The sequence below is a fragment of the Cucurbita pepo genome, chromosome LG05 (assembly GCF_002806865.2).
Source record: "Cucurbita pepo subsp. pepo cultivar mu-cu-16 chromosome LG05, ASM280686v2, whole genome shotgun sequence".
Taxonomy (NCBI): domain Eukaryota; kingdom Viridiplantae; phylum Streptophyta; class Magnoliopsida; order Cucurbitales; family Cucurbitaceae; genus Cucurbita; species Cucurbita pepo.
In genome coordinates, this window is record NC_036642.1 from 8,856,372 (window position 1) to 8,871,233 (window position 14,862).

At 34.4% G+C, this 14,862-nt stretch overlaps 2 protein-coding genes across 4 annotated transcripts; one reads left to right on the forward strand and one right to left on the reverse strand.

Moving 5' to 3' along the window:
- Positions 1-4,244: 4,244 nt before the first annotated feature.
- On the forward strand, positions 4,245-5,835 carry LOC111794869. Its single transcript, XM_023677041.1, has one exon. The coding sequence runs from the start codon at positions 4,815-4,817 to the stop codon at positions 5,631-5,633; it is 819 nt and encodes a 272-aa protein (XP_023532809.1). The 5' UTR covers positions 4,245-4,814; the 3' UTR covers positions 5,634-5,835.
- Positions 5,836-8,170: 2,335 nt separating this feature from the next.
- Positions 8,171-14,619, reverse strand: LOC111794868 (bifunctional dihydrofolate reductase-thymidylate synthase-like). Of its 3 annotated transcripts, XR_002815142.1 has the most exons (12): positions 14,379-14,619; positions 12,738-13,246; positions 12,261-12,660; positions 12,112-12,156; positions 11,892-11,957; positions 10,691-10,752; positions 10,526-10,600; positions 10,281-10,446; positions 10,086-10,209; positions 8,814-8,920; positions 8,548-8,727; positions 8,171-8,455 (listed from the first exon to the last, which is right to left on the reverse strand). XR_002815142.1 is itself a non-coding variant. In XM_023677039.1 (11 exons), exons 2-11 carry the CDS (start codon positions 13,154-13,156, stop codon positions 8,617-8,619), a joined length of 1,575 nt encoding a protein of 524 aa, XP_023532807.1. In that variant the 5' UTR covers positions 13,157-13,246; positions 14,379-14,618; the 3' UTR covers positions 8,171-8,616. The 3 variants fall into 3 exon arrangements, 2 of the variants coding, with proteins under 2 accessions (XP_023532807.1, XP_023532808.1); XM_023677039.1 differs by having other exon boundaries at positions 8,171-8,727; positions 14,379-14,618; XM_023677040.1 differs by lacking the exon at positions 14,379-14,619 and adding an exon at positions 13,344-13,877 and having other exon boundaries at positions 8,171-8,727.
- Between the last annotated feature and the right edge of the window lie 243 nt (positions 14,620-14,862).

Sequence of the window (14,862 nt, forward strand, 5' to 3'; positions counted from 1 at the left end):
ATGTATTCTAATATATCTTTAGGGAGTTTTATTTTATTGTTTTTAAAAATATCTTTTAATTTAACCACTTTTTTAATATATATATATGTATATATATATATATATAAATATATATATATATATATATTAATAAAAAAATAATTTATTTATTTATTTATTTTAATGAAAATTGATTTTTTTTTCTTAAAAGAGGCTTTAATTTGTAATAATAAGACAATATTATTAAATTTATTAAAGTATTTTATAAATTTAATAGAAACTATATGGAAAATTAGAAATTACCCATTAAAAATGGTTTAAAATTAATATTTTTTAGAAAAACATATAAAAAGATGAAAAAAAAATCATTGCAGGAACTTGATCCTCTAGAATTTTCTCGAATCCCTGTAAGAATAAATTGAGTATTTTGTTGGGATAAGAATTGAAATAGGAGGCGGGAGACAGGGAGATAAAAATATTCCTCTCCCCTGTACCAATCCCGTGAACATCTCTAATAGCAGAGGTTCATGTCGTGGTTGTACCGTAGCGAAACCAGTGGATATAGAGCCTTTTGGTCAAGTTGTCGAGACAACATTAAAATAATTTTTAAATAAAAAACATATAACAAATCCTATGTTTGAACACGTGGCGTGTCGTTAAACTTCGTATGAATTATAAAATGAAAAATAAATAAAATATAAGCTAAGATTTGATAGTGATGAGTAATAAGCCGCCAAGAAGAGCATGAAAAGGATTGGTAAACAGTCGTACGAACGCTGACAGTCGCATTTTTTATTTTTAATTAATTTCAATGATTTTTTTAATTATAAAAAAACAAAAAAGAATGGAAGTAGATGGACCCAGGCTCATCAGTAACCGTACACGTGTCGAAAAACTGACGGTTAGCTTTCATGTATTATTATTATTATTATTATTATTATTACTCCTATTTTCCGTGTTGGCAAAATGGTGGACAACGTGTGTTGGCGGCAGTGCGATTTAATATCTTTCTCGGGACAGGTGGACTCCCAAACAAGCATTAACTTACAAACATCCACGTCATGGTTTTATTCCATGTCATCAATACCCTGTCCCACACAACCAACTATTCTTCATATTTTATTATAAAAAATATATATCAAAAAACCGTTTATATTTTATTTAAAAAATAATCATAATTTTTGAAAATGTTTTAAAAAATATTTTTTAATTTTCAAATAACTAATACCCTTACATTTTTAATAAAAATATTAAAAAAACACCTTTAATTTTTTTTTTTTAATTTCAAAAATATTTTTACGGTTACTACTACGTTTCAAAAATATTTATAAATTTTAAAAAATAACGTTTTAAAAATATTTATGAATTTTAAAAAATAATGTTAAAATTTTTGGAGATAATCTATCAGGTGTGGATAGACGGGTTCTGTTCATAAATTTATAATATGATTTTTTATAAAAGAAACTTTGGAAAAATATATAATTTTTATAATTAAAAAAACAAAAATAAAAATTGAAAAATGTGTACGTTTTTTTTCCTCAAGATTATCAATTTATTATCTTTTATCAAAATTCATCAAGACCCTTTAAAATATATTACTTTTTTTCCGAATATTATTAAAAAAAAAAAAGGTTGAAAAATACATTATCCTTTTATAAAAAGTAGTCATTTTTTAATGTTTTTATATTATTTATTTAAAATAGGGTTTTACTTAATATCTATAAATGCAAAAAGAAAAAGAAAAAATACAACACTTTTAGTCTAAACATATTTTTATTAAATGTAACGAACTATTTTTTTAGCACGACTTTATGTTTTTGTGTGGGACGTTTTTGAATTCGTCTATTGAACCTTACTCTTGTTGGGCTTTGCACACGAACTTGGGTCATGCATTTGATGGGCTTGGCTTCAAGGATGGCCTAGATTTATGTGGTTTCTCGTTTCTACGTGGGTTTGGTGACAGAGATTCAACTCAACTCAACCTGACCCACAAAAAAATTGTTGATTCTACGTGGGCGGTGTATCTCCTACGATGGTAAGAAATATTGTCGGCAATGTGTTTTTAAAGAGATAAATGGATGATTCGAATATAAAATTGAAGCAGTTAAGAGGTGAGGGAAGAGACCCTACCAAGGTTCATGATCCTCGGGTAGATATCTTTTGGTGCAAGGTTTAATACAAGTAATGTAACAGCAGTAGATATTGTCTGTTTTATTGTGAGATCTTAGGTTGGTTGGAAAGGAGAACAAAACGTTTCTTATAAGGGTGTGAAAACCTCTCCCTAATAGACATATTTTAAAACCGTGATACTGGCAAGGATACATAACGAACTAAAACGAAGAATATCTACTAGCGATATAAAAGAGAAGATTTGTTTAAGGAACGAAATGAGTAAAGAAGATAATGATATACAAATGATAAATCATCCTTTCAATATCTTCAATTATTGCTATTTGGATTTTTCTCTCAAATTATTATTATAATTACTTTTTTTTAAAATTATTTTTAAATTCTTCATTGGATAAAGAAATGGATAATGTTAACCATTATTATATTTGTCCTCATTTGCCTTTTTCCTTTTAATATCTCCATAAAAAATAACTATTTAAATCTTATTATAATTTAAGGTAGATTTTAATTATATTTCACACTTTTTAATTTTTTAAAATTAAATCTATCAAATACTATTTTTTTAATGGGTGTTAAGTTATTTTCTAATCTACTTTTTTACATTATTTAATATTTATTCTTAGATTATTAGATTATCTCTGAGTATATAAGTTTTGGGTTCTTATTGATTGATTTTTTTTCAGATCGTCCTATTCACTTATTGAGTCAGTACTAGACTATTTGCTCGTTGATCTTTGATCCGCTTGCTAACTTTTATATTTGTCTAAAAAATACCCTATTGTTAGCTTTGGATAGAAACCATTGGTATTTTATTTCAAAATTACTTTTAAATTTTTAATAGTGTTTCAAAAATGCCCTAAACTTTTAAAAAATTTCTCTTCAACTTTTTTAAAAATTAAAAAAATATGTTTGTCGTCCCTACCATATTTAAAAAATCATTTACTGTTATAAAAAAAAAGTTCAAAAAATCCTTACCTGCATGGTTGAAAGTTGTCTATCAATACTTCATATTATCTTCAAACTTTTTAATTTAATGATCAAGGAAGAGTTTTTTTTTTTTTTTTTTTCANTTAAAAATTTGAAAATGATTTAAGAGTATTAAATGTATATTTGAATTTTTTTTGAAATTAATGAGTATTTTGAGATGGATAAAAATAAATTTTTTTTATAGAAATTTAAAAGAATTATTTAAACTTTTAAAATTATTTATAAGAATTAATGTTTTTTGTTAATTTAGCGTATATATATATATATATATATATATATATTTTAACTTTATTCTTTAATTTAACAATAGAGTGGCAATACGTAACACGTGGCATCCACAAACGATAGTGACTAGTTGTCACCGTATGTCAGATGGGACTGACGGACGGGACATAAGTGTAAATTGAATGGCAATTAAAAGGCTAATAAAGGAAAAAAAGAAATTCCCAAAAGGACTCATTGGTTGAATAAGAACGCGCCACGTGGCATTTCCTTAGTGAGTAAGAAAGTGACTGTGGCATCTCCACTTGGATTCCAATTTCCAACTGCTTCACCTTTTGTCCACTTGGCATTTTCAACTAATATCTGTTTGTCCAGTCAGCAATTAGACTATATATATATATATATATTCATCCATTAATATTTTAAAATATTCTCGAACAAGTAGTTAGAACAATCCATTAAAATTCTCGAACAAAAAAAAAACTTTAAATGTCGAACAAATGGCTCAAAAAGAAAAGAAGTCAGTCTCCTCAAAGGCATAGTAAAAAATGACTAAAACTCCAAAAAAAAAAATAAAGTCGAGCCTCCATGAAGGGAGGCGTACTTTGTTGGATGATGAGGCTTTTTGGAGAAGCCTTAAACTAAAGTCATGAGAGCTTATGCTCAAAATGGATAATATCGCACCATTGCGAAGAGTCGTGTTCATCAAACATTTCACTTCAATAGAAATATTAAAAAACCAACTTAAAAAATATATAGTTTTTTTTTTTTTTGTACAGAATTGAGTTCAAATATTAAAAAATGGATAACATTCTAATTTACTTTAATAATTCTAGGAAATCAATATATATATATATTTTTGGAATAAAGAGAAGTAAAGAAAAAATTATTATCCTAATATCAACGAACATTTATTTATTATTATTATTATTTATTTTTTAAAATATAATCTCCAAGGACTGGGCTGTCTACCTTTTATGGCCATGGATTTATTCTATTCCATTAATAATGTTTAATAAATAATTTAAAAATGGTGTTCTAGACAAAAGGCTTCAAATTGCATAATTTTTTAAAGACAGAAAATAAAGTAATTGGAATATATATTAATTAAAGAGGAAAATTTAATTTTATGTGACTATAAATACCAGTCCTACTTCTATCAAAACACATTGAAACTAAAGCATTTATAAAAAAAAGAACAATAAAAACTACTTGAAAAGAAAAAGGAGAACAAAAGATAAGAGGAGATTACTCTGTTTTTCTTTGTTCCTCAAATTTTGTCTTGTTGATTTTCTCTCTGTTTCCATGCTTCCAATCGCCAAATTTCTTTGCAGCACCGTCCAGTTTCCTGGAAGTGATTCCACTGGAGATGATTGTTGCGGTTGGATCGACGAATTTGTTTACCAGTGACATTGATTTGATTTTACCTGATCGTCTTTGTAAATTCTGTTGTTGTTGTTGTTGTTTTCACTGGATTGATTTTGTTGTTTCTGGAAATGGAGTCTGTCAGTTTCTGCGACATAAGAACGGAGAAGATGAACGCGATTCTTAAGTATCGACAGCTCAGGAAAATTGCTAACCTGTTTCGGTTCATCGAGTTGTGTTTGATTCTCGTCGTGATCTCGAAATTATCTATCCATCTGCCGAGCGCCTTCAAGAATTCTGGAGAGTACTTCCGGTGCTTGTCGATGACTTTGATTAGTCCTCGCTTCGTGTTTCTGATCGGAAACGCGATAGTCATCACTCTGTTCGCTAAATCGGGACAGTTCTCTGGTACGGATCTGAGCAAGAAGAATTCAGTTGCCGATCTTTACGAGGAGTTCATCCAAAACAGCGAGAAGAATCAAAGAACTCGTCGCGCCGAGATCAAGTACCGAATCAAGCAGATCGATAGCGGCAGCGGCAACGTCCAAGGCGACGCCTCCATCGATTATCGAATCAAGCAGATCGATAGCGGAAGCGGAAGCGGAAACGTCCATGGCGACGCCTCCATCAAGTACCGAATCAAGCAGATCGATAGCGGAAGCGGCAACGCCTCAATCACGATAAAGAAAATCGGTAATCCTGAAGAAATCAAACATTATCGTAGGAGTCAGTCAGAGAAAATAGCGGTGGTACAGCGAGAGAATCCGCACAGCAAATTGAGCCGATCAGAAACAGAAAAAAGCAAGAAAATCGTCCGATTGAGTGAAGGAACAGAACAAATCTCGTATCCGGAAGATGGAATGAGCAACGAGGAGTTCCAGGAGATGGTGGAGGCGTTCATAGCGCGGCAGCAGAGGTTGAGAAGAGAGGAAGAATTCTGTGGATTTTAGAAATCAAAGCTTTCACATCTCGTTAATCCTGCAAGTGATTAGGGCAAACTGGTCGAATTCTCAAGAAGAAACAGAGAACTTCGAAAATGGTAATGAGTTCCGTATATCCTTCTGTACAGCCTTTTTCCCTCCATTTTAATTTTGCCTTTTACATATTTGGAGAAGTGTTTGAATGAAAGTAACTCATTCCAATTTCATTACTCGGTGTGAGATGAAAGTCTGGTTTCAGCTAATTTAAAAAATGATTATGAATTTATAAATCAAACAAATTATCTCGGAGTACTTTTTGAAGCCTAAAGCAAAGTCATGTTTATAATCAAAGAATGCTATCTGGTTTGAGACATTTTTGAAAGTATAAGGTAGAGAGCTTATGTTCAAATTGCACAGTAACACTGTTGGACTTCAAATTTGAATTAAACATAATTTAATTAATCTATTAAAATTTTCTAAATCTTACTAAATGAATCTGTTGTAAGTCTAAAACTTTATCCAAACATAATTTAATTAATCTGTTAACTTTTAATAAAATAATAAATCTTTATCCAAACAAAATATTAGATTGGGAGAATTATTCCGATTATTTATTAATATTTTTTAAAAAGTAAAAGTAAATATTAATCGTAAAATATTTATTTATTTACTTTTAAACTTATAATTAAAATTTTCGAATAAAATTTTCTCGGTACTAATATAATATTTATTTAGTTATAGAATATTCAGTTATAATATTGAAATTTGAGTTTTTGAATATTATATTATATTTTTGTTTATAAAATATTAATAAATCTATTAGAATATTTTACATTTTTTAATATAAATTATATTGAAAAATGAAACTCATCCGAAAAATTGAAATTAATATATATATTTTTAATAAAAATATGGAGAATCACTGTAAAAATAAATGAATTATTTATTTATTTATTTATTATTATTATTATTATTTATTATTTATTATTATTATTATTTTTTGTAGGAATGGAGATTGAAATTATATTTAATAAATTTGTTGAAAATAATAATAAAAATATAATGTAAGTGTTATAATTTTTTTTTAATTATTATGAACTAGAGGAGTATATAACTCAATTAATGTATATTTATCTTCATATTAGATTATATAATATATTAAAATTAAAATCGTAAAAGTATAAATCATATAAATAAGAAAATTAAATTTTATTTGAATCATAAAGGAATTATATGCATGCATGATATTTTATATTTTTAAAAAAATCTTTAGCATAAAGTTTATTAAGGTATGATTTTTATTGTGATAAATAGAATATATTTAGATCATTTTCATTTTTAAAAAATTAAAATAGTTATAGGCTTTAATTGTCATATTATTCCATATTTATTCTTGTGCATGTGACATTGGTCTAATGGCATAAACATTGATGATACCTTTCAGATTGTAACACGTGTGTTATTCGTTATTACATATATACCCTTGTCAACTCAATGTATTTTTCTTTGGATATTACCGACTCATACTTATCTTTATCAAAATTTAATTTTGTCAATTTAAGCATAGCTCAACTAATTAAAATATTATATTATTATCTGAAGAGTTACTGGATTTAAATTTGTACCTGACTCATGAGACAATTGGTATTTATTTGTCAATATGAGCATAGCTTAACTGATTATAATATAGTTAAAAATTTAAATCTGTACCAGACTGATGTGACCAATATGTTAAGATTTTAGCCTCTGAGACCAATATTAGGTCAACTACGTGTTCAAAACCGAGGCAAAAGTTAAGATAAGAGGAATTGATTCAAAATGAGGTGTTAATTGGATAAAGGGAAGAAGCATTTGAATAATAATAATTCTATCCTATACTAATAATGCCTTTCAATTCAAGGCAACCAGTCCTTGGAATAGGGGCATCCAATTCCTCTATCCGAACAAGAACCCGTTTTCATCATCGAACTAATGTTCAAGGCAACATCACCATATGAACCCTGATACCGGGTTTTATCTCCAAATGATTTTTTAAACGATATCGAATCAAATCTCTTGGCATCAACATAAACTGTAAAATATTCGATCTAGTGTCGAGACTGATCATAAGTGATCGATCTGTATCTCTAATATGAATGTAATAGTCTAAATGGGTCCAAGCACACTGCTAACAGATATTATCCGTTTTGGCCCATTACGTATCACCATCAGCCTCACAGTTTTAAAACACGACTACAAGGGAGAGGTTTCCACACTCTTATAAGGAATGCTTCGTTCCCCTCTCCAATTGACGTGGGATCTCACAATCCACCCCCTTGGGGCCTAACATCTTCGCTGGCACACCGCCCGATATCTGATTCTAATACCATTTGTAACAGCCCAAGCCTACCGTCAACAGATATTGTCCGCTTTAACTCGTTACGTACCGTCGTCGGCCTCACGATTTTAAAGCACGTCTATTAGGGAGAGAATTCTACACCCTTATAAAGAATGTTTCGTTCCACTCTCCAACCAACGTAATAGCAAATCAGCCATCTTATAAAGCTCCAAGAACAGGACATGGGAAGTATACACAACATAATCCATCATTTCAAAACCAGATTTAGTCCGAGAACCGATCGATCGAGGTTACATTATACTTGTATGTAGCACGGTATTAAAATAGCAGCGACCGTGTATTTGTATGAGAACGATAAAAAAAACTATAGCAAATACAAAACCGAACTAAATCACTTCAGAACCAACCAGAGGAACTAAAGGATTCTCACTAGACATAGTAAAGTATAAAGTATATATCCCATTAGCACTGTTTATTTGCAGACCATATTAACCAACGCCTTCGATGTTCGTACCTGAAATATCGCTAAAAAACCGCTTCAGCGCGAACGAACCCGACTTATAAACAACTCATAGAACGTTTTCATGGTAATTTTACTGCACTTGCCTCAAAATTTGGATAATATACGGTAAAGGAACCAAGTCCCCTGGTTTGTTGAACAAGTTAGATCAAGTTCTACACTGCCATTTTCATTGCTATCTTCTCATGAGGGTCGTAACCGATTAATTCGAAATCAGCTGCCGCGAAAGAATCGATATCGTTCTTCTCGGGGTTAATCTTCAAAATCTACAATAAGGTTAAGACGGATTAAACGCAGCTGGTTACTAAATGCTAACATGGAAGAACCACGTTATCATAGTTTTCCTACTTACCGGGAACGGTTTGGGGAGTTTTTGAAGCTGCTCCTGCAATGGCCTCACGTGAGTACGGTAAACATGAGCATCTCCAATCACGTGTACGAAGTCGCCTCGAGCAAGACCTGCACATTGCTTTTGTTATAGGAAAACCACATTGCTTTTGTTAAGAATGTTTTATGAGCCATAATGAGAGATCCCACGTCGGTTGGAGAGGAGAACGAAACATTCCTTATTAAGGGTGTGGAAACCTCTCCCTACGCATCTTAAAAACTTTGGGGGGAAGCCCGAAAGGGAAAGCCCAAAGAGGACAATTATCTGCTAGCGGGGGCTTGAGTGGTTACAAATGGTATCAGAGCAGACACCAAACAATATGCCAGCAAGGAGCTGAACCTCGAAGGGGGTGGATATCAGGCAGTGTGCCAGTGAGGACGCTGGGCCCCAAAAAGGGGTGGATTGGGGGGTCACATCGATTGAAGAGGGGAATGAGTGCTAGTAGGATGCTGGCCCCGAATGGAGGTGGACTGTGAGATCCCACATCGGTTGGAGAGGGGAACGAAGCACCCTATATAAGAGTGTGGAAACCTCTCCTTAATAGACGCGTTTTAAAAACCTTGAGAGTAAGCCTGAAAGGGAACGCCTAAAGAGGACAATATCTAATAGCGGTGGGCTTGGGCAATATTGAAGATAAATAAACCTCATTTCATGACCTTACTAGATTGCCTCATAGAAGTACACGCAAAGAATACATAAACAACAAGGGATGAGAGACAAAAAGATTGTGAGATTCCACGTTGGTGGGAGAGGAGAACGAAACATTCTTTATAAGGGTGTGGAAACTTCTGCCTAGCAGACGCGTTTTAAAAACCTTGAAGGGAAGCCCAGAAGGGAAAGCCCAAAGAAGACAACATCGGCTAGCGGTGGTCTTAGGCCGTTACAAATGGTATCAAAGCCAGACACCGGGCAATGTGCCAGCGAGGAGATTGCACCCTGAAGGGGGTGGACACGAGGCAGTGTACCAGTAAAGACGCTTGGCTCTAAAGAGGGGTAGATTGTGAGAACCCACATCGGTTGGGGAGGAGAACGAAACATTCTTTATAAGGGTGTAGAAACCTCTCCCTAGCAGACGCGTTTTAAAAACTTTGAGAGGAAACCCGGAAGGGAAAGTCCAAAGGACAATAGTCCGTACAGAAAAAAACAAGATATCATTGAACAGCCAGCTCCAAAATAACAGTTTAACTTCAACAAGGTAATTTAAAGTAAACTACTGGTCATTATGGAGTAGCATACCACAAACATGAGCAATCATGCACGTCAGAAGAGCATATGATGCAATATTGAACGGAACACCAAGGCCCATGTCAGCAGAGCGCTGATACATTTGACACGATAATTCCCCGTTCGCTACATAAAACTGCAAAAAACGACCAATAAACAAAGTAAGCGAATGAGCGTTGAACCTAGCATCGTGCATTTTAATCCAACCTGAGCGAACATGTGGCAAGGCGGAAGTGCCATTAGTTTGAGATCAGATGGATTCCAAGCAGAAAGAACGATCCTCCGGTCGTCGGGATTGTTCTTTATCTTGTTAATAACATCTAGCAACTGATCAAATCCTTGACCAGTGTAGTCAGCATGCATGTCAGTATACCTATAGAAGAAATGTCGAAAGCATTAAGCCTTAATCCCGCGATAAACTTTCAAAGTCATTCTCAGAGTAATCCACGAACCTAGCACCGAAGTGTCGCCATTGGAACCCGTATACAGGTCCCAAGTCGCCCTCCTCCCGTTCTTTCAAACCAATACTAAATATAACAGAAAAGAAAAGAAAACCGGGTTATGGCTTAAACTATATATCGAAAAATTAAAATTTCAAAAAATGTACGAGTAATTGCCTATCGAGGTAATCTCTCGATGCGTTGCCATCCCAAATATGAATGCCTTTCTCCTGAAGAACCTGTTGATATTGAAACTTCAGGATATAATTCAAGTCAAATTGTTCAGTAAACAAAGGTTTGTGAAGAAGAGGTTCTGATGGTTGAGAATGACCACTACAGGATAAACCACACACACTACGCTAGGCTGTCGACGCCTAAAAGGACGTACTAAAATGGGAAACTTGAAGCCACCTCTCCAAAAGCGATCGTTAGGAAACCGCCTTCCACCCGAACATTATATGGAATAGTAAAAAAAGCAATCGGTCTGAGAACTTTTCGTCGGCCACAAAACAGTGAATGAAAGAGTGCTTTCTCCATCATAGAGTAACATCACCTCCTCCAAGCCATCAATTACCAAAAGTTTCCAGAGACCTATCTAACAACTTCCTTACCGAGCGGTATCTCCACAAAGTCTGATCCATATTGTGAGACCCCACATCGGTTGGGGAGGAGAACGAAACATTATTTATAAGGGTGTGGAAACCTCTCCCTAGTAGACGCGTTTTAAAAACTTTGAGGGGAAGCCCGAAAGGGAAAGCCTAAAGAGAACAATATCTGTTAGCGGTGAGCTTGGGCCGTTACAAATGGTATTAGAGCCTAACACTAGGCGATGTGATAGCGAGAAGGCTGAGCCCTAAAGGGATGTGGACAGCCGGTGGTGTGCCAGCGAGGACGCTGGGTTTCGAAGGGGGTGGATTGGGGGGGTCCCACATTGATTGGAGAGGGGAACGAGTGCCAACGAGGATGCTGAGTCCCGAGGAGGGTGAGAACGAAGCATTATTTATAAGGGTGTGGAAACCTCTCCCTAGCATACGTGTTTTAAAAACCTTGAGAGGAAGCCGGAAAGAAAAAGCCCAAAGAGGACAATATCGGTAAGAACACTTTTAAGTTCCTAAAAGTATCTTTAGTCACGATAACCACTAAGCCATGCTAGCAATTCACTTAATTGTTTAGTTCCCAATTCCTAACCCATCCTCGTCCCCCCCTCCCAATGTTTACCCCTTCCGATAAAACGGACGAGGATCGGAAACAAAGACAAAGAAGTATGGATGATGGGAAGAACCACTGAGCCATCTAAGGCTACAAGGCCCTACTAGTAAAGTAAAGTTCAAAGTGATAGTGCTAGTAAAGCATAGTATAGCATAGCATAGCATCTTACCTTTGCATTCGTCGAACCACTTATGAACCAAAGAAGTTCTTCAACGACCCCTCGCCAAAATACTTTCTGAAGGATCAAACGATAAGGATATATGTCAACGACCGAAAACGATGCACCAGATTCTTAGAAATTGCAAAAGTGAAACAAGACAAGAAAAGAGGGAGTTTCGCTTTCACAATACAGCTACAAAAGAAATCAAAACGAGAAAATCAGCACATGCCTTAGTTGTAAGCAGCGGAAACGTTTTGCGCAAGTTGTACCGCATCTGTACAGATATCAAGAACAAGACAAGAACTTGTGCATACATAAGCATTCAAAATAGATCTACTAGGAGAAAAATAGATATCCCGAATAATAAGAGAACATTACCTGACACCCGAATCTTGACAAAGTACCTGTTCCTGTTCTATCTTCCTTAGCGGTACCATTTGAGATAATTTCTTGAACAAGTTTTAAGTACAAGTACTCCTCGTGCCTCTCAAAAATCTCCTTCGGTAGGAAAGAGAACTTCTTAGCCTCGAAGTTAGAGAAATCAGGCTTGTTATTACCGGTCGGGCCATTGTTTTGATCAATAGGTGGTTCAATCGAGCTCCTCACACGAACATAACTAGTGAAAGAATATCGAAAGTTATTTTCCACCACAGGAAACGACGAGTACCATGGCTGAAACATAGACTTATCAATAGCTGGAATGAAGGTATCACAGTCGACATTTGCCTCAATTTCAGTAATGTGGATAGCATCACATTCAGGGGCATTCAGAGCTTCCCTGCATTAAAAACACAATCAGTGAACAAAGACAGCAAGTAGTACACTAAGAGAGATCGAGAAAACAAGCACACACACCTTAATATCTCGCCACCACCTATAACGAACACTTTCTCTATTGACAAACAGTACGGAGAAGCTGCTAATAGCTCCAAAGCAGACGTTATACTACCACATATTATGACATTTTCAACAGTGGCAATGTCAAAACTCCCCGAGCGAGTCAGAACAACATTGAGACGACCAGGTAGTGGTCGGCGCTCAGGAGGAATACCCTCCCATGTTCTTCGACCCATTAGAATTGCATTCCTTTTCCCTGGATCCGATGTTGTCGTGGTTATGTTTCTAAAAAACTTGAGATCAGACGGCAACGTCCATGGTAGTTGCCCATCCTTACCAATACCCATATTTTCAGTAGCCGCCACAACAACCTGATACGTCCTCCGCGGATCAGGTTGTGCATTGCCATCAGAGCTTGTCAAAGGATCACCAGCCATATTAGAACTAAAAACTCGACCAAACCTAAATGATGGTAACTTGAATGATCTTCCCCCGCACACCCGACTTCCACAGAAGTGGGGTAGAACCTGAAATCGAACACAACCAAAAGAACAACAAAATCAATTATATCGAACATGATCCAAATGAGTAAACATTCAAGACTCATTTCTTGAAATAAAAAACCTCTTAGCTTAAAAACTCTCCATATACATATGCCAAGGGATAGAGCGAAGACTCGTAAACCAAATCCAGATGATTCCGAAACCAACGAAACTATTGCTTCACATTATTGAAGGTGGACGATTACAACCAAAACAACTAAAGAAGAAACTAAATCCTTCCAAATAGATTCTTTCAAACTGGATCAGAGGTTTAAAAACACTGAAAAGCAACAAATCGACGCATATATTGGATGTTACCTTAATTTAAAACGTTCAAAACAAAGACTTCTACGACGTTTAATCTAATTTCAGGCAAAAGGATATTCAATAAAAATAGAGTTCCCCGTTCAAAGAACGAAGGTTAAGGTAAACTTCCAAACGAAAACGGAGTAAATCGAACGTTATTCTGTCTATGGCATACATTTCGAACTGACCTATCTTTCGATTCACAGAGAACTGAACACCATTACCTAATTTATAAAAGACAATGAATGGATTCTATTATGCTTCCAAACAAATCAAAATCAACTTAAGAAATGAAACAGAGTTCCAAATCCATAGTTTTACATGAAAAGAATTCATTATAAAATCAAAATCAAAGAACAAAAGGAACAGGATAATGATGTTAAACAATTGTTGCATTGTGATAAGGTCAAGCATCAAATCACATTCTTCTTTTTCCCTTAACCTAACTTCCAGATTCTTCCTACCTAACAAAATGCATACAAAATGATTAAAAACGTATTCCTTACAGCTCAAATTCGTTTGAAGATAAGGGATAATGTACTAAAGAGACGAACAAGATGTCGAAAAACACAGAGACAGCATAAAACAAGCATCATATTAAGCAAAAAGCATACATACAATGAACTATTTCAGGTCAAATGAAAAATCAATCAAGAGAAATCGATCAAAAAGAGCATTTAATCTCCAACCCAGAAGAGAAAAACAAGAACAGATACCAAAAAATCAGTCCCCAGCAATCTAATTTCAAAATGGTACGACAAAATCAAGAACAAAACAGGAAAAAAAAACGAGAGAATTCGTCTCAACTCACCGAGGGGATGAAAATCTTCACCTGGGAAAAGGCTAAGATAAGTTTTGGAGCAATGGGAGTGAAGTTGTGGGTGTTGTTTATGGATTTTTGGGGTTTTTACGAAATGGGTATTTCTGAAAACGGGTAGAGTAATGGGGAAAAGGGAGGGAGTGAGGGAAATTCAACGGGGGGAGACTTTTTTGGATGAAAAACTGCTTCGTTTTTAGGTTGTTTTAACTTTTTCGTCTTGAATGTTATGTTGGAGGGTACTATGGGAAATGTTTGAAGAAGAAAGCGGAGGAAAATCCAAAGACGAGTTTCCTGCGGATTACCGCCGTCTATGATCCAAATGGGAATGTTGGAGAGTTGAGTGTAGCTATAGTTTCTTCACGTTCTTTACCTAACTTTCTAACCAAACTTTGAAACTTTCTCTTAATCTCTTAAAATTTAGACCTCCAAAATCTTCACGACGTTGATTAATATATTTCGATTAGAATTTATGAGT

What these genes read in the sequence shown, in the direction of transcription:
- LOC111794869 (XM_023677041.1), top strand. Translation starts at nt 4,815, where the DNA reads ATGGAGTCTGTCAGTTTCTGCGACATAAGAACGGAGAAGATGAACGCG.
- LOC111794868 (XM_023677039.1), bottom strand. Translation starts at nt 13,156, where the DNA reads ATGGCTGGTGATCCTTTGACAAGCTCTGATGGCAATGCACAACCTGAT. An exon ending in TGTCAAGATTCGGGTGTCAG is followed by an intron (nt 12,157 to 12,260) that starts GTAATGTTCTCT and finishes ATATCTGTACAG; the next exon opens with ATGCGGTACAACTTGCGCAA. An exon ending in CTTGCCACATGTTCGCTCAG is followed by an intron (nt 10,210 to 10,280) that starts GTTGGATTAAAA and finishes CGTTTTTTGCAG; the next exon opens with TTTTATGTAGCGAACGGGGA.